Source organism: Saimiri boliviensis, chromosome 7, assembly GCF_048565385.1.
Source record: "Saimiri boliviensis isolate mSaiBol1 chromosome 7, mSaiBol1.pri, whole genome shotgun sequence".
Taxonomy (NCBI): Eukaryota; Metazoa; Chordata; class Mammalia; order Primates; family Cebidae; genus Saimiri; species Saimiri boliviensis.
In genome coordinates, this window is record NC_133455.1 from 102,272,800 (window position 1) to 102,299,904 (window position 27,105).

Below are 27,105 nucleotides of genomic sequence, written 5' to 3' on the forward strand. Positions count from 1 at the left end.
AGCACTGAAGAAACCTCAGAAATTCATATAAATACTAACACCATTAATTCATCTGCTCGGTTTATGTAAATCTATGATAAATGTACATCTTCAATTAAGTGCAAAGAAAGCAGAGCGTCATGAGACAGAAAATGAATATATAACCAAATTATTTTCCTTTATAGAGAAAATAGTAGGCTTTAAAGTTTCTGAGAAAAGATAAAAGGAAAAAATAGGTTGAGAGGGAACCATTTTCACTTGGCATTTAAGAATCCTATGTATGGCAGAAAACTCTGGTTTTGCCAAACTATCATGGTATGTAAATACCTATGTAACAATCCTGCAAGATGCAGGATGTGTACATGTACCCCAGAGTCCAAAGTACAATAAAAAAAAAAAGAAAAGAAAACTCTGTTTCTAAATTGTGATCTGATCATCGCTAAAGGTCAAGATCCATGCAGAGGAAACCAGTAGAAAAATACTACTTTAGTTATTTTTTTATTACTTTAATTTTTACAACAGTGTACACTGGATTATTTAGAGTCATGACAGGTCACATGGCATAGTTCTAAAGATTAGTGAGCCCATCTGTAATGGCTATTGAAATGTATGGCTATACACCTTGTATTTTAAGTACTTCATTTTAATTTCTAATATAGCGTGAAGCAGCACACACACTTAAACCAAAGCTTGTTGACATTTGTAATAATATTTATGTCGATTTTCCTGTCACCATGAAGACAGTCAAATTAAATGTAGTGTAAAGATGGTGCACTATGAAATCTTAAAATAAAGGAAAACAAGCTAATTGCTGAACAAAAATATTTGTTGTAAAATGATAACTACATTGTATAACCATTTATATATGATCTTTGCAAAAAGTGTTAATACCTATATATATATATGCTGAGTGATTAGAAGAGAAGTCATCTTGAATCAGAGGAGCAAATGATGACACTGAGAAAGTACATGCCAAAACTGAATGTAGAATGCTATGTGATGTCTTTAATTACATATTACAATCATTTATATCATTACAGTACAGACTTTCATCATGTTCTTTAATATGCCCTATCATTGATAAGGTATACAGTTAGGATGAGAATTCAGCAGAATGCAGAATTGACATCTCATCTGTGAATGTGTTATGAATTCATCAGATTGGATATTATGATATAATAATAAATTAAAATATTCATTGTTTCCCATAACCATGTAGTATAATAGTGTGCTTACATTTTTGTATCTTCTAGCTTAGCGGTCTGAATATTTCTTGGTCCACTTATAGAGGAAGATGTATAAAACTCACCAGGAAAAGCATGTAGAATAAGCTTTCAACATTAATATATTTTTTTAAAAAATTAGTTGCAACAGACTTATTAAATATTAACTTTTTCTGTATTAAAATGGTACAATATTCTATTAATACTAACAATTTAAGTATTCAAACGATAAATTTAGAAATTTATGGTTTTTAAAGTTAGTCTGGTTTGGTGTATCATGTTATTCTCTAATGAATTTTTATAAAACACCAATTTTACCAACACAATTTGCTTCCTTAAAACCAAGGCTCTTACATTCAAGTATATCTTATTCAAATTGCTAATATCAACAGAATTTACATATCTTTGATGCCTTATAGTAACAAAGAAAAGTAATGAATCACTGAGGTTTAATCCAATTATAGTAATTCTCCTGATTCCAGTAGTCCCTGAAGCATCCACACTCTAACATTCTGCAGTAAAAATATTCTAAATGCTTCTTAAGTGAGTTCACTGAATTTTCCTTCTTAGAAACTCCAAAATACTCTAGCTGGCTTCTCTCTTGTACCCTGCTTCCTGCCCTACAATCTCTCTTCCTTGGCAAAAAATAATCTCTAGATTGTGTTCTTGATTCTTCCCATTGAACACCTGTTAAAATTATTTTTCTCACTCTTTTCCTTGGTTTAGTGATAATATCTTCCATCTATAATTTCTAATGCATTGTCCCTTTCTCCTTCTCCTCTGGCTAAAAAACATACTCAAAAATAAGAGCAATATAATGCTTTCTCTTGACCCCGTTATGTCTTGACCTTCTATCAATTGCTCTTCTTCCACACTTTTCCAATGAAGGCTTCTACTTTTGCCACTCAAAGCAAGGTCCAAGGACCAGCAGCATCAGCATTGCATGAGAACTTACTGAAAATGCAGAATCCCAAGTCTGCTGAATCACAGTGTGAATTGTTAACAAGGTTTCCAGCTGATTTTCTTAAGTTTGAAAACTTCTGGTCTACGCTGATTGTATATGACAAATTATATACATGTGCGGCTGTAGTTAGATGCTTATTTTCACCTACTGTAAATAGAACACAGTTCTCCATGGTATGGTGCTTCCATCCCTAATGGCATCCTACCAGTGAGAAAGGCAGGAAGAGACAGAATATTTATGCTGTGATTCTCTGGTACATTTTGGTACTAGAAGGTCACTTTATATTCTTCCTAAATTTCTAATCATACCCTATCTTTTTCTGAAGAATAATTTCAGTTACCATCCTTCATTACATAAACCTGCTTCCAGTTGCTTCATATACTTTGTCTTTCTCAGACTTTATTTCGTCTTTTACTACTTCCTTCTTTCTAATTTTCTGATTTTCCTCAGGTCTTGGAATATCTTGAATTCGAACTAATAATTCAGCTCCTTTTCAGCACTCTCAATACAGTCTGTTGCCAACACCTGATAGGACGTATCACTTATCACCATTTCACTTCTCTCTTTTCCATGCTGGGCATTTAGGAGGTACTTTTCTTTGGCTATTAGTGTGTATCCTTCCTCATGAGTTTAGAGAAATATGTGGTCAAAAGACCTGTTAAATTAAAAAAAATGATTCTTACCTTCTAATTTTCCATTTATTGTCTTGATTTCTTTTTGATATGTAGCCTCAGGTAAACACACATAGTTCTGTTGAACACTCTCAGGAAGACTCTGTTAAAAGTAATACCAATAAATAAGTTCAATTTAAAAATCCTAATAATTAAGAGTATCAAAATTTCCTAATTAAAAGGCAATTTTTAAAGTAAAATTTCCTACTTTAAAGGCAATTTGATTTAAGGGCAGACATGTATTGAAAACCAAAACATTTTGGTGCAAAACTTCATACATGCTCTCTAGATCAAGCTTTTCTTTACCTTCATGTGGCTATTAACTTGGTTCCTGAGCAGGAAAAATCAATCACATTTCCAAAAAAAAAAATCACTCTTGCGTATTTCAAAAAGTAACTCACTTGAAAATATCTAACTTACGTTGCAGTTCTCATAAAAAATAAATATGGCACTTCGAACAAAATACAAAACACTTGCTACTTACCATAACACATACTGCATTAAACATTTAAAATATTCATGACTATAGAATTGTTTAGTGTTAAAAATGATGCATGTCATGAAGACAGCTTTCAGAGTCTGTCATATAATGCCTGCACAGAAAATCCAAAATACTGCTTTATTTAGGTAAACAGGGGCAAAAAATAATCAGAACATTTCTGATAAAATTTATGATGGTTGAAACAGTGCTTGAATAAAGTGAAAATGTGATAAGAAAAAACATTGTGTCATCTCTAAATGAAAGCAAACAAGTCTTTGTGTCTAATGACAAATTAGATAAAATCTACTTGTCTATTAACTTCCAACCTTTGCTGTGACCACCATGCAGCAGCTTCTTGTTTCTAAGAGGTCAGATACCTTCTATGTCATTCCACAGCTGTGACCTTAAAATACGTCGCTATTGTTTGATGCTTATGCTGCTGCAGCTTGACTGCCACAAAGGGACTCAAAAGTTTATATTTGTGAACATAATTTCTATTTTTAAAAATACTACTCAACCAAACTGTTGTTATTATAGTCCCATGGCTTTCCTATTCCTCATGCTTTTCTTTCTCCTGAAATGTTCCCTCAGATCTATACTGAATAGTAAAATAATTCAATACTTCCATTTTCCAGGCATTATCTTTTCAGGTCCCAAGTTTTACAAAACTACAGTTTAAACTGTCTCTCTATGAATCCAGTTAGAACTTTTATACATATAGATATACCATATCATGCATTTGACCATAGCTGGACTCACTGTAATTCTTTAGTTTTTAGACAAACTTACTGCAGATTCCATGTGAATTCCTAGTGAGTTCTAAGCCTTATTTTTTACACTATACTTAAATGGCTTCTTAATTTAATCCTACAGATGAGCAGAATTTCACTATGAAGAAGTAATCTACTTAGCACATTGATTCTTTATACAGTACATTCTAAAATAATCAGAAAAAATAATTTTGGGGTGACATATGCAAAGGTGAGAAAATAAATCTAAGCCTCTGGTTTTATGTTGTCACATCATGCAAAACTAACGTTAAAAAAATTCAGTAATACACAGTACCTCAGAATCCCAAGAATTTTTTTCATCTTTCCCTTCTTTAGATTCTGATGGGAACATCTGATCTGTAAAAGGTTAATCAAAGATGCATTCATGAGAACATTTCTCTACTATACATTTCAAAAACATATACAAACCTATTTTCATTCAAGAATATATTTTTCTTCTGTAGCCTGCATATTCTTTTGGTAGATTACAATAGCAAGTTCTATAGTTAATCCATTAAAATTGAAATCTTAACAATATAAAAATTAACTTTATGTCATTAGAATGCAGAAAACTAGAAATTTGACTCACTTGTATAAATTATTTCTTCACAAAGCAGTCATATCCTTTTTCACCCATGAAACACAGTACGTCCTATGTTTGCTATTCATTCAGACAACCTTTATTACTTTTCAGCTCTCATTTCTTTACAAATGTTTATTTTTTAGTATTAGTTTGATCGACTCAGCAATCTCTATCATGCAGTTCTTCAAAAAAGATTATTTATCAATCAACAAGATTTTTTAAGGATATTAACTTTTTGATGTTAGTTAAATATATGTCCAACCCTTTAAATTTTAATATACCATGGCAGTACATTGGGTGTGCTTTGGAAGTGTGTATGTTTTAGGAAGATAAGCTTAAAAAACTTTTATTTCATGTAAAGTAAGAACTGCTTTAATTACAATGACATAGCTCTCCCCAAATGCAGCAATATGTTCAGAGTCAGCTTGTGACACCTTGGAGAAACATCAGAAATATATAGGAAAAAAATAATTGCCTTAAGTAACCAATGTTCCCACGTTATAGGATTAAATCAAGGCCCACACAATAATTGAAGTGTTTCAGTCCAATGAGACAGAAAATGAATTACTAACATATTATTATCCAGTCTTCCTTATCAACAAAAAGTATAAATTACAACTATTTAAATCAACTTAAAAGAAAGCAAACATGCATAACTAAAACTTAAAAGATGATTTAATCCTTAAGGGTATCTTTATCATTTGACATCTAAGAAGTGTATATCTGGTTTTAAAAAGTAAATTTACCGGGCGCGGTGGCTCAAGCCTGTAATCCCAGCACTTTGGGAGGCCGAGGCGGGTGGATCACGAGGTCAAGAGATCGAGACCATCCTGGTCAACATGGTGAAACCCCGTCTCTACTAAAAATACTAAAAATTAGCTGGGCATGGTGGTGTGTGCCTATAATCCCAGCTACTCAGGAGGCTGAGGCAGGAGAATTGCCTGAACCCAGGAGGCAGAGGTTGCAGTGAGCCGAGATTGTGCCATTGCACTCCAGCCTGGGTAACAAGAGCGAAACTCCATCTCAAAAAATAAAAATAAAATAAAAAAAAAAAAAGTAAATTTAACTTGTGGTTTCAGCATCCCTAAAGTTCAAATTTCATGCAGAGGGTCCAGGAAACTCAAATCATACATTGGTAATTCACCATTTTCACTCATTAGTAGAAGTGTATCCTGGATCATTTCAGAGATCTAACGTGTTGTAACACCGTAGTTCTAACAATCTGTAGGTCATAGTTTTAATTGTTAGTGAAATGTATGATTGCACATGGAAATACTTTGCATATTTTAGTTTTCATTTCTAATAAATAAAAAAATAGATATGATTCTTTTGAGATATTAACTTTTTGATATGAGCAAAGTATATGTCTAGGCCCTTTAAATTTCAATATGCCATGACAGTATATTCAGTGTGTATCTGTTTCATTTATATAAACTTAAATAAATTATACTGCATATAAATTAAAAACTGCTTTAATTACAATGAAATAGTCTTTTCTTAATGCAATAGTATCTTCAAAATCAACTTGTGATGCCTTGGAGAAACATTAGAAATTTATAGGACAAATGAATGCCTTAAGTAACCTAAATTTCCCACATTTCATAGAATAAAATCAAGGTCTACGCAAGGCCCAAGGAGGACTGAGAGCCAGCCATGAGACAAAAAAGGAATATATAACAGAAATAATGTCCAGTTTTCTTTGTAAACAATGTTTTCAAATATTAACTATTTAACACAGTTTAAAGAGAAAAGTGAACATGCTCAACTGAAACTTTAAATATTATGTTAATATTAAGGGTACATTTATAATTTGACATCCATGAACTTTGCATCTGGTTTTCAAATGTGGTTTTAAGTTGTGACATGAGCATCTCTAAAGTTCAGGTTTCACAAAGAGAATCCAAAACCTCAAATGATCTGTTTGTTATTGACCACTTTCACTCTGATTTTCAGAAGTGTATACTGTACTGTTCAAGGGAAATGATGTGTTATAATAGCACAAGATGGCCCATAGATCTCAGTTTTCATTGCTATTAAAGCAGGTGATTGTGCATAGTGATACTTGAAATATTTTAGTTTTAATTTCAAATACATCAAAAAGCAATAGATAAAACCAACTGAAATGAAGACTGAAATCTGCAGTTGTTTTTCTTTTCATATATTTGTTTTTTGCATGAACAAAGTTAATGAGTTGTGGTGCAATCATATAATGGAATTCTATGAAGAAGCTAATATAAACATAACCAGAGTTAATTTTGTCCATTATGAATGGTTCTAACAATTTAATGCTCATCAAAGAATGGCACAGAAAATAGCACACAATGTACAATTATTCACATACTAGAAGCTGAAAACAAATTCTACATATTATCTATGACCATGCACATATGTTGTAAAATGTTGAAACATGCCTAGAAATAATAACTAAAAAATAGTTTAGACAACTGTTTAACTCTGGACATTGAAAAGACACCAAGGCCAAATGCTTCAGAATCACAGTTTTACAAAAATAATCATAAAGAAATGATTGCTTCTCCCATATTTAAAAAAAAATTAAGGGTACCACACCGCCCCACCCACATCCACACAAGAACAAAGGTGCAGAACACACAGACACACACGCACACATGGGTGCATAGAGTAAGCTAATCAGAATAGCTGATTTCCATAGGATTCTTCAAATGACTACATTCACGTGAGGTAACCAATGTTAAAACACAATGGCTTGTCAACAAGTGAAGCTTTCCCTGAAGTAGAGGGTAGAATTTGAATTAATTTTTGAAAAACTGAAAAAATATTAGTTTAAAAATTCACCTGTGCTGGGCACGGTGGCTCAAGCCTGTAATCACAGCACTTGGGGAGGCCGAGGCGGGTGGATCACGAGGTCAAGAGATCGAGACCATCCTGGTCAACATGGTGAAACCCCGTCTCTACTAAAAATACAAAAACTTAGCTGGGCATGGTGGCGCGTGCCTGTAATCCCAGCTACTCAGGAGGCTGAGGCAGGAGAATTGCCTGAGCCCAGGAGGCGGAGGTTGCGGTGAGCCGAGATCATGCCATTGCACTCCAGCCGGGATAACAAAAAATAAATAAATAAATAAATAAATAAAAATAAAAATAAAAATAAAAATTCACCTTCTTGAATCTTTAAGACTTACAGAAATTCCCAATACAAAACATTACAGTATCAGGACATAAAAGTAGAAATACCTGAAATTAAAGCCACGTTTTTAAACCTCTAATTAAAATTTGCATTCCTGTAAATAACAGTTTTTCCAATGTAGATACCAATATGGACATTATTTAGTCAAATATTTCCATCAAATTTGAAAAATAAATGTTGGGAGATGAGACTATTAACATGCCTAATATTGAAATATTCATTTTAATATAGTTGAACTGTAGAATTTACCTGCTCTAGATGTTTGTTTGTTCTTCCATTCTAAGTCTTTATTTGAAGCTGAGTTTTGCATTTCAATGGCAGGCTAAATTGGTTTGGAAGAAGAATGATTAACAATGAATGTATAATTCGAAAAACACATTGTTAATAAATAATTCAAGATAAAATTATAAAACTCAATACCTCAAAGTCAGAAGGCTTCTCAGGAGGCTCTATATAGCAAAAGAGATTTATCATCAATCATAGGTAAATATGACAAAGCCAACCACAAATGAATGCAGTGATAGTAACTGAATCTTCTTGATCAACTTTGAGAGTTGGGGGTTTTCTTTTAGTTTGTTTTTTTAGGACACTCATATGACAGACATACACTGAAGGAGCTAGGAATCTAGGTTTCATAAACATGCACTTAAAGATTTCAAAAGTGAGAATGTGTTGTGCATGCAAAATATGTTGTTATTAATATGTATAAGCTGGGTGGTGAAAAGAGAAATGATCCCTCATCAGAGGAGCAAATCACGACCCTGAAAAAATAAATGTCAAAGCTAAATATAGAATCTTGCAACATATACTTATGAAATACATTAGAATAATTTATATCATTACATTCATCATGTTCTTTAATTTGTCCTACAATTGAGACAGTACAACATTATGAGAGTTCAGCTGAATGCAGAACTGACATCTCATCACTGAAAGTGTTATAAATTGATCAGCTTGAATATATACTTAGAGAATAATACTAAATATAAATATTCATTGTTTTCCATATCTATGTGTTGTAATCATTGCCTACATTTCTGAAACCTCTGGTTTATCCTAAGAAATTTTCTTGATTTGCTCATGCAAACATATATACAAAATGCATATAAAAAATGTATAATGAGCTTTCAATATTGACATGTTTATTTGAAAATGTATGGCAACAGGCTTATTACATTTAAATAACATTTCATATTTTTAAATCAGGACTATTTATTTTAAAAGCAATGTTAGAATTCAAGTAATAAATTCAGTAATATTTTGGTTTCTAAATATTTTTCTGGTTTGGTTGTCATGGTAAAGGTCTAATGGATTTTTATAGAACAAAAATTTTACCAAAACAATTTGCTTCATTAAAAATAAAGCCAATGCTCTTACTTTCAAATATCTCTCATTTGAATAGCTAATATCAACAAAATACATATCTTTTATGCCTCATAGCAACAGAGGAAAATAATGAGTCATGGTAGTTTACTCCAAATCTGTAATCCTCCTGCTTCTGGTTGTCTCTGGAATACCCACAATGTAATCTTATGGAGTATAAATATTGCAAAGGCATCTGAAGTGAATTCACTCAAATTTCCTTTTCTGAAACTCCAAAGTTGCCTAGCTATGTCCTTTCTTGCCCCATTTCTTGCCTCACAATCTCTCTTTCATAGCCAAAATAATGTCTAAATCTGTGGTCTTGATTCTTCCCTTTCAACATCTTTTAAGATCTATTTTCCCACCACTTTCTTTCTCTTTGATGAGGGGTAGTATCTGACATCTGTAATTACTATTTCTTTACCTCCTTTTTCACCCCTCTGGACAGAAACATACTCAGAAATAAGAGCAATATAATGCTTTCCCTTGACCCTGTTATGTGTTGACCTTCTATCCAACTGCCCTTCTTTCAGATTTTTCCAAAGGAAAAGTTATTCCCTTGCTACTTAAGAGTGAGGTACAAGAACCACCAGCATCACTATCACTTGAAAACTTATTAAAATGTCAGAATCTCAAGTCTGTTGTATCACTTTGTGCACTGTTAACAAGCTCTTCAGCTGATTTTCTGAAGATTGAAAACTTCTGGTCTATACTGAGAGTGTATGACGAATTACATACATACATGGCTGTGCAAATATGCTTATAGTCACCTGTGGCAGATGAATCACAACTCTCCATGGTCACGTGTTTCCATCCCTAATGCCTTCCCACCAGTGAGAAAGACAGGAGTGACAACATGTTTGCTAAATTCTCTGGCAAGTTTTGGTAACAGAAGGTCACTATATTTTTTCCAACTTTTTAACCATGATCCAGCTTTTTCTATAGAATTATTTTATTTTACCAGCCTCCATTATATAACCCTCATGTACTCTCTGTCTTCCTCAGTCTTCATTTCCTCTTTTACTTCTTTTCTCAGATAACCTTGAGTATCTTGAATTTAAATGAATAATTCAGCTCTTTATTTTTGGCACCCTGAATATCATCTGTTGTCAACACCTGAGAAGACATATAACTTTCATTCCTTTTGCTCTTCCATGCTATCCATTTAGAGAATAATTTTCTTTGGCTATAAGAGTTTATGAGTCCTCATGCATTTGACAAACATTTAGTTAAATGATATTTTAATTAAAAAATGATTCTTACCTTCTATTTTTCCATGTATTGTCTTGATTTCTTTTTCATATGTAGCCTCAGGTAAACATACATAATTCTGTGCAGCCCTCTCAGAGTTAACCTATTAAAAGTAATATCAATATATAACCTCTTTTTTAAAATTTTTTTTCTTTAACAAAGTCTCACAGGGTTGCCCAGTGGTATGATCTCCTCCTACTGCAACCTCTGTCTCCTAGGTTCCAGCATTTCTCCTATCTCAGCCTTCTGAGTAGCCAGGACTACAGGTATGAGCCACCACCTCTGGCTAATTTTTTTGTATTTTTAGTACAGACAGGTTTCACCATGTTGGCCAGGTTGGTCTCAAACTCCTGATCTCAAGTGATCCTCCCGCCTCAGCCTCCCAAAGCACTGAGATTACAGTCTCACGTGAGCCACCATGGCCTGCCTCAATAAATAATTTCAATTTAAAAAATAATAATGACTACCATCAATATTTTCTATTTAAAATCTTTTGTAAAACACAATTTTTTTTTACATTAAAGATAATTAGATTTAAGGCTGTTCACATATTGAAAATCGAAACGTTTCAAGAGAAAACCTCATATATGTTCTGTGGATCATGCTTATCTTTTATCTTCATGTGGCTATTGACTAGGCTACTGAGCGTGGAAAATAAATCACATTCACAACGAAATTCACTAGTGGGCATATTTCAAAAAGGAATTAAGTACAAAGCATCTGCCTTACTGTGTAGTCATCACCAAATATAATAGGGCATTTCAAACAGAATACAATGTGATTAAACATTTGACATATGTATAATTACAAAATTTCTGTTAAAAACTATGCATGGAATGAAGAGAATTCTCAGACTATGTCATGTGCAGTAGAAACAGAACTCTGTAGAAGCTGTTTCATTTAGGAAAACAAGGGCTTAAAATAATAAGAATAGTTTTGATAAGCATTTTGCTGATAAAGAAATGCTTGAATAAAATGAAAGATTTATAAGGAATATGTATATTTATGCTATTTTTACAGGAATGAAAACAATTATTAGATAAAGCACGCAATGAATTGTTAAGACATAACTTCAGAAAAGTAGAGCAAGCTTTCATAAAAAGCAAAGAATAAAACACATATTCATCTGGGCACAGTGGCTCACACCTATAATCCCAGGACTTTGGGAGGCCGAGGCAGTCACATTATGAGGTCAGGAGATCAACACCATCCTGGCCAGCATGGTGAACTCTGTCTCTACTGAAAAAACATTAGCTGGGCATGGTGGCACGTTTCTATAGTTCCAGCTACTCAGGAGACTGAAGTAGGATAATGGCTTGAAACCAGGAGGCAGAGGTTGCAGTGAGCTGAGCACTCCAGCCTGGTGACAGAATTAGACTCCATCTCAAAAAAAAAAAAAAAAAAAAAAAAAAAAAAAAAAAAAAAAAAGAAAAAAGAAAAAGAAAAAGAAAAAGAAAAGAAAACAAAATAAAATAAAAACAAACAACAAACATCTATTCATGAAACATCTAATATGTGCCAGATACATATTTGCAGATTTTTCTTCACCTTAGAATAATGAGGATGATGAAGACATTGGTGGTTATGCCACTTTCTGCTTCCTAGTCATTCTAGGTTGTTAAGAACAAAATGAACAAAGATGATCTACTGTTCAATCTGCTCAGAATGTCTTCATCCTAGGCTTTCACATGGCATACTCCTCATCTTTGCGAAGGGAGATTAAATGGCAGTCTCAGAAAGATCTACCCTGACCATAGAATTCCCCTGCCACTCTCATACCCATGCTAAATAGAAAGTTCTTCAATTCTCTATCCTAACATTCTTTGTTTTGATTTTAAGAAAGAGTTATAGTGACTTAGAAGTGTTTTGTATTTGTTATTCTCTTCGTACTACCATAGCATAATCCCTCATCTTGGACATTCAGAGACTCACTGCCTAGCACACAGTGGGTACTCAAAAAGAAATAGCTCCAGGCCAAAAAGTTTAAAATCTCCTCAGGAAAGTCTAACTTTCCAAACTGCTTTGTTTCTATGGAAAATCTGTAGTAGTAGTCTGCTGCAAGTTACCATCCCTTTACCACAAATTAGAAATCCGCAAGCCTGTTCTTACTCCACGTTCTTGTCCTAACAGTACTGCTTTCATTTAAATGCCACTTTGATCATTTTGTCTTATATTTGTATAAAGACTTTTTCAGTTTACAAGATGTTTTCACACTTGTTACAATGTTATTTCATCACTCGTACCTAAGAGGTAGATATGAGCACTATTTTTATAAACAAGGTTATTGGTATTTCATCAGGTTAAATAATTTTTTTCCCAGTTCCCATAGCTAGTAAGTGACAGAACCAAAATACAGACTTATCTTTGACATCCAGTCATTGCTGTTACCACTACAGTACTGCTGCTTTAGATAACTGGTGAGGCCTTTCCTGTCTCTTCCACCTTCACAGTTGTGACCTTAGAATACATCATAATTATTTGATATGTATGTGGTTGCAAACATGGCAGCCACAGAGGGACTCAAAGAGTTCTATTTGTGAAAAGAATGTCTACTTATTAAAACACTACTCAACCAAATTGGTGTTATATATAGTTTTACAGGTGTCCTATTTCTCATGTTTATCCAACTCCTGAAATGTTCCTTCAGATCTATACTGGAAAATGAAAGTATACCAATACATTCAAGTCTCAGGCATGATCTTTTCAAGTTCCAAGTTGTATAAGACTAAGACTACAGTTAAACTAATTCTCTCTGAATTCATTTAGAGCTTTCTTACATCTAGATATACACAGAATCATTTATTTGCTCATAGGCGAACACAGAGAAATTATTTAGTTTTCAGACCAACTTAACTTCAGAACTCAAATAGATTCCTAGTGACTTCTAAGCCACATTTTCTTTTGCATTATTCTATACTGGCTTCTTATATTAATCCTGAAAAGGAGCATAATTGCTCTATGCAGCTGTTATCTGCTTCACACATGATTGTAAAGTATGTTCTGATAAATGTCAGAAAATTATTTCTTATGAACACATGCAGATGTGAGCAAATAATGTCAAATCACCTTTTTATATCCTAACATAACTCAACACACTGCCATAATTGGGCCATATTTGGAAAGAGAGACAAAGTGCCGAGTCAGGATACAAAGGCTCTAGGAGTCTAGGTGCAATAACATGTGCAAAACAGTAAGGCATGAAATAACACGGCAAATTAGGAGTGCCAAAGTGATGTGATAAAACTGGAATACAGTCAGAGGAAATGAGATGATGAGGTACAATGGGGCCAGACCATATAAGATACTTGTCATGCTAGAATGTGAACTTATCCCTTCATGTTGTGGGTATTTACTCAATGTGCAGATGAGTTACATCATTACAAATATATTTTAGAAAGTGCACCCTTCCAGCAATGTAAAGATAGATGAACATGGGGATATGGGGCAAAGCTAAAAGTTCTTCAAAATTATAGGTAAAGAGTTAATTATGGCAATAAGGGATGGAAAAGTTTAAGAAGGTAGAAAATACAAAATTTGATGTGTGACTGGATTGGTGATGTGGAGGAGGGTTGACGTGTAGGTTGTGGGGGAGACTCGAAGTACAGGTTGAAGTGCTGGAGCGTTTCACTGCTACTTCCTAGGTGTTATTTACTAGGATGGGGAAACCAGAAGACAGGGTAGATTACAAAGAGTCAGAAAAGAGTCGGGAAAATAATAAAAATGACGTTTTCCGTTTGAGACCCATACAATTTGAGGCATCCAAGGAGCTTGGAAGAAAGATCTACATAAATACATTTGAAGTCTGAGTAGATGACCTACATCAGGAAAATTACATAATGTTAAGAAGATAAATATTTATAAGATAGACTAAATGGGAAGAATTAAATCACGTAAACCTATGCAGAATGCTGAAATTTTTAAAATGAAATCAAAGGAGACAGGAAAACATGGGATTAAGTTTCTCCATTATATATGTCCAAATTCATTTTGAGAATATAATTGTATTTATATTGGTAAATATTTATTTCTGAAATATTATTGCAATATACATAGTAGAATTGAATGCAAACATTTAATTCTAAAACACCAATTGAAGGTTCTGCAAAAGGGCCTTTATAAAATTTTACCTTTAAAGTTTTAATTGTACAAGAGAAACCCTTGACTAATAATAGAATTATAAGGCATTTTTAAGTACTACTATAAGGTGAGATAGAAATGTGAAACCCTGTTTTAAAATTCACATACTTTTCTTATGTTCCTGTAAACAGTACAATGCTAGCTCAAATTGCCTACTTACATCATATAGGATGGTAGTTCAAAATTGGGAAAAAAAAGATTTCATATAAATCTAATTAAGCTATAATTATTCAAGTTGAAGATTTAATAGTTTTTTACCTATATCTATGATTGTCAAGCATTCTTCCATATTCACAGGAGAAATGAAGAAACTAAAATGTTCAAGTCACAATGTGCCCACTGCAAGATATGTTTTTAAGAGTAAAAAAAACTTCTAGTAATAATTTTGTATATTCTGTTAACAATCTTTCCATACATATAATTCTATGATACTAAGTACTTTACTTTTAAAAATTCACAAATATCAATCACATTCATTTGATGTGTGCATATAATACCATTACATATAGATGCTAAGAGCAAAAGATGTCAGAATATACCTTGAGATGAATAATTTCTATATTTAATTCTTTGAGAGTGTTGTAGCTTAAAAATGATTTTTGTTTTTTAAGAGATCCAGATAAAAACCTTGTTCATATGACCAGAATATTTAATTTTAGTAACAAGATTAAATAAAATGCTTGCTTATTATTTTAATCTCTATTAACAAAAATATTCAAAACTGCTATCCAGGTTATTCCAAAGAGTAAGATAAATGAGGTTAACAACCTAAGAATATTTCAAACATTAAATTAGAAATCTTAAACAAGAAAGCAAAGAGTCAAAAATTAATAACTCAATTAAGCTGACAAGTCTTAAAACAGATCTCACTTTGCATTCTCCATTCATATAAGTAAAAATAGATTAAATATAAAAAATAAATTTACTAAAAGAAGTGAGAATTAAATTTTCTTTTCTTTTTAATAATTTTTTTTACTTGATATAATATAAACATACATGTTTTGGGGTTACACATTATAACTCAATACATTTATATATCAAATCAGAATAATTGAGATATTAATCACCTTAAGTATCAATCTGTCCTTTATGCTACAAATATTTAGATTATTCTCTTCTAGCTATTTTAAATAGTACAACAAATTACTCTTACCTGTAGTTGTCTTTATATTTTCTTTCAGTTTTTTAACAAAATCAGTTATAAGTCAATCAAAAACAACTGAGCAGTATTTTATTACCTGGCTATCATTTCTTAATTTTTATTTTAAATAATTTATATCATATTTCATTCTAGAGAGTTCAGGCACTCATTTAAACCACCCTTTTGCTGTATTTTATAATAATCTGTCTCACCTTGACTCTTTTATGCAGTCTCTATGTTTATCTTACCCTTCTTCAATGAATTATTTCCTTTCATCCTCTTCATCTAATTGATTATTATGAAAAACTAGTTGTATCCATTAGAGTATTTTTTAAGCAAAATAACCTGGGACAAAAATTTATCCTTACATTGTTTATAATATTGTACACATAATTAACATCAAAAAGTTTAAATTATGTATTATATTATGTGATATCGCTTCATGATTTATAGTTGTATTAATTACTTCTTGTGTGGAAAAATGTGAGAGTTTAGTAATTATAGTACTTTAATTAAATGGGTTTACATTGAAATAGTATAGGTTGTTTCTATTCTGTATGTCAAAACCTAAATTTAAATAATTGTATAATTTGGTTTCTTCCATGAAACAGAAAAAAGAGAAAAAGTCATGGGTAGGAAGGGCAATGACTGATAATTGAAAGCCATACATAATGACTAAGTAGAAATCTGTAACTTAAATATGTTGAGAATTGAGACAGAGATGCCCTAAAAACCAGACACTGAAGAAATGTATTCCGTGAAAAAGACGTCTCAGGTAAATCATTTTTGAAAAGGCAGAGGAGAAGGGAGAAACAAATAACAGACATGACCAGTCAATCAAGTACGAGCTCCAGTCATGAAACAAGAAAAAAAAAAAAAAAAAACTACTGTACAATATGTGATGAAATACATACAATAGCGACTTTTGTTTATAATATATTCCTATAATGCTGATCAGTATTTATACTACAATTAGTTATTGATAATACCTGTGTAATAATGATTTTAATTTTCTTATTACATAAGACATTCAATTGGTTAAAACATACATAGTCTTCAGCCGCTATCTATAAGCTAGAACATTCTTACTACAGAGAAAAAAAAATTTTTTTAAAGGATAATTCATAATCTTTTCACATGAAGAAACGATTGGTAATCAGAATCCTAAAGGGTAATGTATTGCTTGAAAAGAAATGTTTAATAGAACATGAGGTGTGACTAAAATATATTAAATTTTTAAAATCTAAACTCCACTTGGAGGATACTAGAAATACAGTGTAAACTGCTTTCCTATTTACTACATATCTCTAATTTACTGACTTCTTACTTAAGACATATTTTTTCAATATATCTCCCCTGAACTTTTGTATTCTAACCATTAATAGAAAATATAAATTTAAGCCATATTTTGATATACATTAAATTTAATTATTAGATATATTATTCATATGATCTTACTTGTAACATTCCATTATACAAAAATTCATTTGTCTACATATTTATTCACATTGAAAACCTCTAAAACACTTTTTAGACTGTATTCTGGGTACTCTAGTATGCACACAAGTATGTTTTCTAACCTCCAGTACTTCATAGTGATGCAAGAGCTTCAAAATGATTATTTAAAACAACTAAATACAGAATTTTCTGAAATTTAAAAATTTCAAATGTGATCAAAGATCTTTGAATAATATGTTTAAAAACTACAATTTAAAAATTCTGAAATTAAAATCTTACCATATCCTTACTAAGAGTCTTTGCTTCCAGAACTGGTTGTTTACTTGGGGTAAAACCAGCATTCTTCATTTAGACAAAGACTTTAAAGTATATTTTTCATGAAATAACTTAAAATAACACACTGGCATCCCTTAGCAATACAGATTGTGAGAAAGAGAATTTACATTTCTAAATTTCTACATTGTTTTTCTAATTAGAGATAAGGTCTAGCTATGTTGCCCACTCTTGGGTTCAAGCAATTTTCCTGCTTCAGCCTCCCTGGTAGCTGGAACTACAGCCATGTACCACCATGCCCAAATAAATTTTCACAATTTCTAATATTATTTCCATGTAATCCAAGAACCAAGAAGGGAAACTGAGAAAAAGCTCTCTCCTAAAACCTACATGATATCAAAATAATAAGTGCCAAAAAAACCCATGTGGTACAGTTTAGGAATATAACACTATCAGAGAAATTCCTTGATTACTACAAGTAACTGAATCCATTAAAGATAAATTTAAGCAAGAGTTTCATTAAGTTACAACAGAATAATTTTAAAAGTCACAGTAAGAATACTTATGTAAACAAATATTTACGAAAATTTATATATTCTTTATAGTGGAAAATATTCTTGTAACCTGTCACTAGGTAATCTCCAGCCCATTCCATTTTTTTGCCTTCACCGTCTCAAAGTATTTACCAAATATTTATTATTTACTAAAGTAAAAAATAAATTTTTTAAATCAACTATTCATATTTTCATAAAACGTTTTTATCTGACCAACTTTATATTACCAACATAAAATAATGACACTTATAGCACTGCTAAACATGAAAAGTAAACACTATATGGAACTAGAGTACACCTGAGAAAATCAGTTAGTTCACAAGAGACCATTTTACCTTGTTAGTAAGACTGAAGTCTTCCTCAATTTTTGTAGACTGTAAATTTTCCATAGATGGTTTGCTGAAAAGATTTTAAAGCAAAAAGACAACAAAAATGAGCAAATTTGTGTATTTAAAAAAAAAACTCTGCTAGCTCCTGTCTTGGTGCCCACTCTAAAAAAAGAAAACAAAAACAAAATCTGGGGGAAGATCAGTCCTTCTCTATATTATATTATGTTTCTGGGTATAATTATAATATGGCCTCTGTTTTAAAAAAATGTTTTAGTTACGTATTTTAGACTCCGCCTCCCCAACATTTAACAACCAATGAAGACTCACTTTTAGTTCCATAACAAATAGTTACAGCCAATATAATGGCATACCCAAAGTATTATTTGTTCTCATAAACCATCTGTCCTCAAGGATAAACTGAAAATCTACTTAATGGTTGACATAACTTCTGCTATCTAAACTGGAACAAACTTGATAACCTAAAATGAGGTAGAAAGTTACAGTTTCCTTGTCCCTTGTCCATTATCTATCTCTGATTCAAAGACTAATCTGTGTCACTGGAAAATGATATTCTTTGTTTCTCAGCATAAAAACCACTTAGGAAGTCCCTGTTGCTTCCCTTCACCCTAAAACACTACAGAGAACGCCCTGAAATATTTGAAATGTTGAAAGGCTGAACCTACAAATGTCAAAACACAAATGTATATTTGCTATTGGGAGTATTTTTCTCAATAAAAATTGAAACTAAAAATAATAAAATTGGATTTCCTATTCTATACTGGTCCTTCCTTGTTCAGGTCTACATAAACTAGCAAAGCCTTAAAAATCTTCATACCCAAGGAGAGAGACTTCTAGAAGAACTGAGTCTTGGTGGTTGAATTTCTCTAAGTACTATACATATACAGAGAGAAAAACCTGGAATTGGGAGAAACTGTATATACTGAAAGTGTCACCCGCTTCCAGATCTTTCTTCTGCAGGGCTTCATGGCAGTCTCCAACCTTTAAATATTCAGCTCATCAAAGAGATTACTGAAAAGATAAACGCTAATCACCAACCTAGAAGCTCTGCATTTACCTGTTTCTGGAAATCACCAAAATGGAGACTCAATCAGGCATTCATTTCCAACATAAGCATGTTACCAAAAACCCAACTGAAGCTCCATGACTTATTTGCCAGCCAATCTTACCCCTGCTTTACATGTACATGGGTAGGTCATCAGACACTTGGAAAAAGTGAGGCCAAGGATAGGGGACACCTGCCCTGGGCCACAGATCTATGTATATCAGCGAACTTCAGCTCCCTAGCACTCAAGGCACTCTAAGCCACTCCTGTGAAATCTGGGGTGAAAGAACATAATAGGACATTTCTATATCTCATAGAGACTCTTCCCAATGGCTCATTTTTTTAAAAAAATCTTTCAATAGAAAGCTTGAAGTTTGTTAATTCCTCTAATTAAACAAACAAAAATGCAGTGACCTATTCAGGACTTCCTTTGAAACCTATTTTAATATGCCTTTTTGGATAACTCCCAATGTCTTTTGTGTTTTTGTTCCTCTAATTTATCTTCATCAAACTTGTCAGAAGGCCAATATTCTGATCTTTTTGGTAAAATGCATACTCCTACCAACCCTGAAATTGTTTCTCTTCAAATTTAGCATTTCCCTGATAATTCCATTCTTACTTACTTCGACTGGGTTCTCTAGCTAATTTCATTCTTATCCTTTTCCATTGGTTTAATTAGACCCATTCCCTCTTCCTTTCTATTATTCAAACACTCACTTACATGATGATACAGAAACCAGAGTAATGGGCTTTAAAATGAGTTCAAATGTTACTTCTGCTACCTCCTATACTTGAATAAGTTACTTTGAGTTTCAGATTCTCCACCTGAACAACCATTCTTCCAGGTATTAAATACCGGTTGAAATATGAATGTACTTTGGTTATCCTCTAAGAGTCCTTACAACCCTAAATTTCCATGTGCTTTTCATTTTAGGTATAGAAAAATGGGGCTGGCAGAAAGGAATAAAATAATAGAAGAAAAGAACACCAGGGAAACCAGAGAAGAAAGTAATCAGGAAAAGATTTTTAAAAGCCATGGAAGAAGAACAAAAAAACCAAAAGCAAAACAAAAAGAAAACCTCTAAAAATACTTAAAAACATTTAGATATATGTACATAATGTCACTAACAGGTAAAATAGACCAGGATTTACCTGGTCTTGCTTATCAAACAAAAATGTATGTCTTGTGGCCACAGCTAAGTAAGATCTGCTCTAAAAACTTTCATGGTAAAAACAAGGTACTGGTTACCAGCTCATCTGTCACACACATTAGAACAAACTCTTGGATTAACCAGTATTCTAAGGGAAAACTCTAAAAAAAAAAATTAACATATAACAAAATGTGACTTTGTGAATTTTCCCCATCTGTACCTGTACCTTGATTCTACTGATGCACAGATTCTACCAAACTACGCTGAGTGCCAAAAGAGGGATTTGGGAGCAATGGCGAACTCAAGGGTCAACTACCTTTAATCTATGAAATCATAGGCCAATTAATCAACCTCTCTGAACCATAGTTGCCTGATTAATATAAAGTAGGTGATAGCAGCACGGATACTTTGCAAAGCTGTGTGACGACCATATGAGATGAAAAATGTTAAGCACCTAATATATTGTCTAGCCCAGAGTAGAATACTCAACAGATAGTGGTTTCTTTTCTTTATGTTTTTAGTTAACATACAAGTTTTAAAACACTGTAAAATCTTACCTGAATATAGACTTTACAGAATTCACATTCTCTATTTTAAAAAAAAAAGGAAATACATTAAATCAACAAATATATACAAAATATACAGAATATTAAAAACATAAGAGGGCATGATGGTACATGCCTGTAATCCCAGCTACTTGGGAATGTGAAGTAGGAGGATCACTTTTGGGAACTAGATGTCTGAGAGCATCCTGGGGCACACAGCAAGATTTCAACTTAATCCAAAAGAATCATGCACACTTTCATGCATGCTTCTGGTCTTCTTTAAAAAAGCATAATACTGGCTGGGTGTGGTGGCTCACATCTGTAATTCCAGCACTTTGGGAGGCTGAGGCAGGCGGATCATGATGTCAGGAGTTCAAGACCAGCCTGACCAATATGATGAAACCCTATCACTACTAAAAATACAGAAGAAAATTAGGCAGGTGTGATGGTGTGTGCCTGTAATACCACCTACTTAGGAGCCTGAGGCAGGAAAATCCTTTGAACCTAGGAGGCAGAAATGGCAGTGAGCCAAGAACGCACCATTGCACTCCAGCCTGGGCAACAACGGGAGACTCCATCACAAAAAATAAAAAATAAAAGTATAATACTCTGACACTTTGTTACCAAGACTCAGATGATTTGATGACTTGTGACAAAGCATTGCTTTGGGACCATACATTGAGACTATAGTAAAATTATTAAATATACTATTGGTAGGCAACTAATGAACTGAGAACTATTATTTCCCCTCCTTAGTAGTTCTCACATGCAAGGAAGAATAGACTTTATCACAATTTAATATCTACAAGTGAACTACAGTATACAGTAGTCATAATCCAAACAGAACCATTTAAGGCTGACAGAAAATTGTATCATTAGCAGAGTAAGTGGATAGTGTCAACCTTAGGAAGTATAATTTCTAGAGAAATGAACTAAGAGCAGTTAGAACAGAGTATACAGTAGTCACTCTTTATCTGCTCTATGGGTAGATATACACATACACAACATGATTTCCCTCTGCTCTTACACCACAATTATCAAAACAGAAGACTTCTGAAACCACGTGTGTGGAGGATTTTCTCCATCAACAAGTGAGCAATCATTTCTGTAGCACATACCAACTGGTTGTCCTCTATTCAATTCCAGCAATTTCTATCTATAAATAGTGTTAGATCTCAAGGCTCAGGTCTCAGTGTCACAAGACTGCCCTCCCACACCAGTTGCAAATCTGGGTCTCTAAAACTTCTAACCATCTTGTTTCAAGCTAGGGTTCCCATGACTCCCTCTTTGGGCTTGAGCAATATGCTAGAGTGCCGCAAAGACTAAAGGAAACACAATTACCAGTTTATTATAAAGGATATCACAAAGGAGACAGGTGAAGAGATGCATATGGCAAGCTATGGGAGAAGCAATATTGGGCTTCCACGCCCTCCCAGGGCACTTCAGCCTCCAAACACTTCCATATATTCAGCTATCTAGAAGGTCTCTGATCCCAGTCCTCTGGGTTCTTAAGAAAGCTTTATTAAATAGGTATGAATGAATAAATCTGTGGCCGCTGGTAACTGACCTAACCTTCAGCTCTACTCACTCCTAGGAGTTTGAGGGGTGGGTCTGAAAGTCTCAATACTGTAATCATGCCTTGTTCTTTTATTTGTGACAAGCTCCTATCCTGAAGCTAGGGACTACCAGCCCTCATTTAATTATTAGCATAGAAAAACACCATTTTGGAGATTTTAAACATTTTATGAGTTGTATGCCAGAAAACAGTGTTGAAGACCAAACATATATTTCACAATATAATATCCACAGTTTTGATTTCTGTGATTTCAGTTACTTATGGTCAACCATAGTGCAAAAATATTAAATGGGGAATTCCAGAAATATACCAGTCATACGTTCTAAATAATGTGTCATTCTAAGGAGTATGATAAAATATTAAGATATCTTGTTCCATCTCACCCAGGTCACATATCATCCCTTTGTATACACTGTCTGCCCATTATTCATCAAAATTGTCTGTTCCTGAATCTCAACCATCAACATTATCATAGCTCAATGATCCAGGGCCACATTAAGCAGATGTTCCTCCTTCAGATGTATAGTCAATATCCAAAAATTAATAGTAGCCTAACACCATATGACAACACCTACCTCATTCACCTGACCTAATCTCATCACATAGGAATTATATCATCTCACAATCATCACACAAAAGAGAAAGGTGAGTACAATACAAAAGAGTTTGAGACACCACATTCACCTAACTTAGATTACAATATATTTTTATTGTTTTATTTTATGATGGGTTACTGTTAATCTCTTACTGTGCCTAATTTATAAATTAAACTTTATCATAAATACTTACATATAGAAAAAATGTATATATAGGATTCAATACTATCCACAGTTTCAGACATTTACTGGTGTCTTAGAAAATACCTACCACAGCTAATGATGAATGTACTTAACTTGTGTGTGTTTCCTCGCTAAACATGACCCCTTAACTTATGGCTTTCACAGGGAAAAAGAAACTGTACCAATCACTATTGTTATTTTTTAAGTTAAAAATATTCACTGAAACAAATCAAAATAAAATAATGGCATAGAAAGGCCTAAATGTTCAAATATATCAATTGAGCTTCTGAACTTGATTCATTTTTTCCCTGATGGGTCAAACTTTCATAATAGATTGATACTAGGTGACAGACTGGTGACAAAAAAGACTATAGCATGAACTGCTATAAAAGCTTCCTTTGCCTTTAAATCATATTATGTGATTACCCTCCAACTATTTTGTACATGAAGGGCCAGCAAACTATAGGCCACAGACTAAATTCAGCTTACCAAATGGTTTTACTTACAAAGTTTTATTGGAGTATAATCATGCCTATTTGTTCACACATTATCTATGACTGCTTTCACTTTACAATGTCAGAGTTGAACAGCTGTGATAGAGACCTCATGGTCTAACATATTTCCTAAATGGCCCTTTACTGGAAAAGTTTGCCAATTTCTGCTTTATACCATGACTAGAATGCCCTGATACTCAAATCTAATCTTGTGATTCCCCTGCTCAAACTTTTCCAATGAATGCCTGCAGAAAATGTTTCTGGATTTCTATGCATAGCCGTTATTTATTCTTTCTTGCTGCAGAAACATAAGTTTACTTAAGATATTTATTATTCCATTGCCCCATCCCATCTCCAAAAAGACAAATCGTTATTGTAAGCTAATCACAGTAATTACATACACTTTCCTCATGACTGGTTTACACATGAGCATGTGGTATAATCCAGGCAATGAAATGTTACAGGAAGATTACAACAAGATTCCAAGTTTTCTTCCTATTTAAAAGAAGCATGTGAACAAAAGCAGCACTTCCAGCCTTCAGAGATTGCCTTGAGAAAGCATGTTCACTGTAGCTGTTGCTCATTAGCCAGCCATGAAAGGAGAACAAACAGGGCAGTGGGGAGGAGAGTGGGATACTAAGATATCCCTGTACCACCAAAACAAATTTGGTTCCTATGGTTTCAGCCTAGTTAGTTCATATAGTATTTAGAGCTAGAAGTATTCTGAGAATTTCTCCAGGTCCTACAGAATAAAATCTACTCATTTCTATACTATTAAAAAGTGCTGCCTAAGCTTGCTTATCTGGATATTCAGGTCATTCCCAACTACTCCCACATCACACTATTTCCACTAGGGAACCTGAAGTGCCAATAAACCCTACAAAGTTCACTCAAGCATCTTACCATTTGTATTTGCTTTTGCAGATGTTTCTGCTGTGGAACATTCGCTCATCTTAGATATTGTTTCCACAACTTCAGTTTTATAAAATGTTACTCTTGCCAGGCGTTTAGTCCTTTTAGACTTTAGTTTTTCCGGCCATGCGATCTTCCTAGGTCTTCCTTGTGCTGTCCATGCAGATTTCTCAGATGTTTCTTTTACATGCTTCATAATTTTCCGAGGTGTTTCCTCTGCTGACTGTTCAATCTTTCCAGATGTCTCATTCCTCAAATACCAAATTTTGTCAGATGATCCTTCCGCCAAGGGTGCAGCCTTCTCAGGTGTTCTTTCCACCAAGCATTTAACCTCTTGAGATGTTTTTTCTGCCAAGCGTGCATCCTCATCAGGCATTCCCTCTGCCAAGCATGCAGCCTTGTCAGGCATGCCCTCCGTCAGGCGTGTGTCCGCGTCAGGTGTGTCCTCCGCCAAGCGTGCGTCCGCATCAGGTATTCCCTCCGCCAAGGGTGCAGCCTGGTCAGGTGTTTCTTCAGCTGTTCCTTCTGCCAAACACACAATCTGGTTAATTTTTTCCTTCTGCTAAATATTATTCTTCTGATTCTTTACCTGGCAAACTTCTCATTTTGCATGCTTTCCTTAAATACTACCTAACTTTTCTCTTCTTTCTTTTTTTGTTGTTGTTTTTTGAGACAGAGTCTTGCTCTGTCGCCCAGGCTGGAGTGCAGTGGCGTGATCTCAGCTCACTGCAACCTCCGCCTCCCGGGTTCAAGCAATTCTACCTCAGCCTCCCAAGTAGCTGAGATTACAGTCGCACACCACCACGTCTGGCTAATTTTTCGTATTTAGCAGAGACGGGGTTTCACCATGTTAGTCACGGTGGTCACAAACTCCTAAGCTCAAGCAATCCATCAGCCTTGACTTCCCAAAGTGCTAGGATTACAGGAGTGAGCCATTGCGCCTTGACACCACCAAACTTTTTAAAGTTTTAATTCTTCACCTTGCATTTAAAATGTCTAACAAATAATGAATAAGGTAACGACATATGTGATAATTCTAAGCTCCCAAAGGGATTCTGGCACAAAATAAGCACTAAATAAAGTAGTAAATAATTTTTAAAAGATGATAATAAAAAGAAAAATGCTTAGTACCTAGTACCTTAATAAAGTAGTAAATAATTAAAAAGATGACAATGATAACGAGGAAGATGCTTAGTACTTTAAAGATACCTGACAGCTATTTGTTAAGTGGACAAGTGGATAAGTGAACAAAAAGCATTTTTTGGAAATTCTATTAAAAATGCATCAATTCAATAGGGACAGCTCTACATTGTTATGAGCACGTTAAGACCTAAATTATTTGTGTTCCATCTTTGTCTCCTGTAACTTGCAAAACCTAACTTATAAAAGTCCTTCGATATAATAAAGATGTGCTTATACAGTTTGTATTGTACAATGCATTGTGTCACATTTAGGTATCACAGTAGCATTTTTGATATTGTGAAATTTTGTGTACTTTTATTATAATTTGTTGAGCCTAGAGTTATCTATTTGAATATTTATAATGATAATATTTTGACTAGTAGGAACAGAGTATCTCGTAACAAAATTACTACTAACACACTAACCCAGAAGATAGAACAACTCATCTTGTTCTAATGAAGTAAATATACATGATTTGGTTTCAAGTTAGAGGGAATGAAGTTGATAATAGTGAAACCTTGTTGGTACAAGATTATGTAACATAACCTGCACTTCACAAAAAAAAGAATTGCTTTTCTGACTTCTGCATTCAGTAGTAGGAGATTATTTTTCAAATATTTGTACTGATGCACCCTAAGGTTTGTAATTCTTTTTGACATTTGTTTATGGTGCCAGAAGAGTATTATTGAGTTCCAAATTCTAAAGATGGTTACTTTTTGGTGACACAAGTCGCTATGTCACACAGTTGATCCTTTCACTGTAGGAGCCCAGCAATAGACAGATTATTCTTTTTCTTGGCCACTGCAAAATAGCAAGACAAATCTCTCCTATGCCCCCTCCTTATCAGCCTGCTCAACATGAAGGCAATGATAATGAAGACATTTATGTATAATAATTCACTTCCAGTTAATAAATAGTGAATATATTTTTCCTCTTTGTAGCAGTTTATTTTCTCCAGCTCACTTTATTGTAAGAATACAGTATATAGTACATATAAAATATCAACTATGTGTTAATTGACTGTTTATGCTTTCAGTGAGGCTCCAGGTCAACCATAGACTATT

At 33.5% G+C, this 27,105-nt stretch overlaps 1 protein-coding gene across 3 annotated transcripts in view; it reads right to left on the bottom strand.

Moving 5' to 3' along the window:
* Window positions 1-27,105, bottom strand: part of LOC141585176 (ankyrin repeat domain-containing protein 30B-like) — a 110,118-nt gene that overhangs the window by 71,515 nt on the left and 11,498 nt on the right. For 2 of the 3 annotated variants that reach the window (XM_074403151.1, XM_074403150.1), the window contains exons 7-14: window positions 24,851-25,384; window positions 21,111-21,141; window positions 18,346-18,409; window positions 10,460-10,550; window positions 8,255-8,283; window positions 8,084-8,156; window positions 4,384-4,445; window positions 2,850-2,940 (exon numbers count right to left, since the gene is read on the bottom strand). In XM_074403151.1, the coding sequence (XP_074259252.1) occupies window positions 2,850-2,940; window positions 4,384-4,445; window positions 8,084-8,156; window positions 8,255-8,283; window positions 10,460-10,550; window positions 18,346-18,409; window positions 21,111-21,141; window positions 24,851-25,384 (975 nt within the window). The remainder of the gene's footprint in view (window positions 1-2,849; window positions 2,941-4,383; window positions 4,446-8,083; window positions 8,157-8,254; window positions 8,284-10,459; window positions 10,551-18,345; window positions 18,410-21,110; window positions 21,142-24,850; window positions 25,385-27,105) is intronic. The other variant, XM_074403152.1, reaches the window with a different exon arrangement.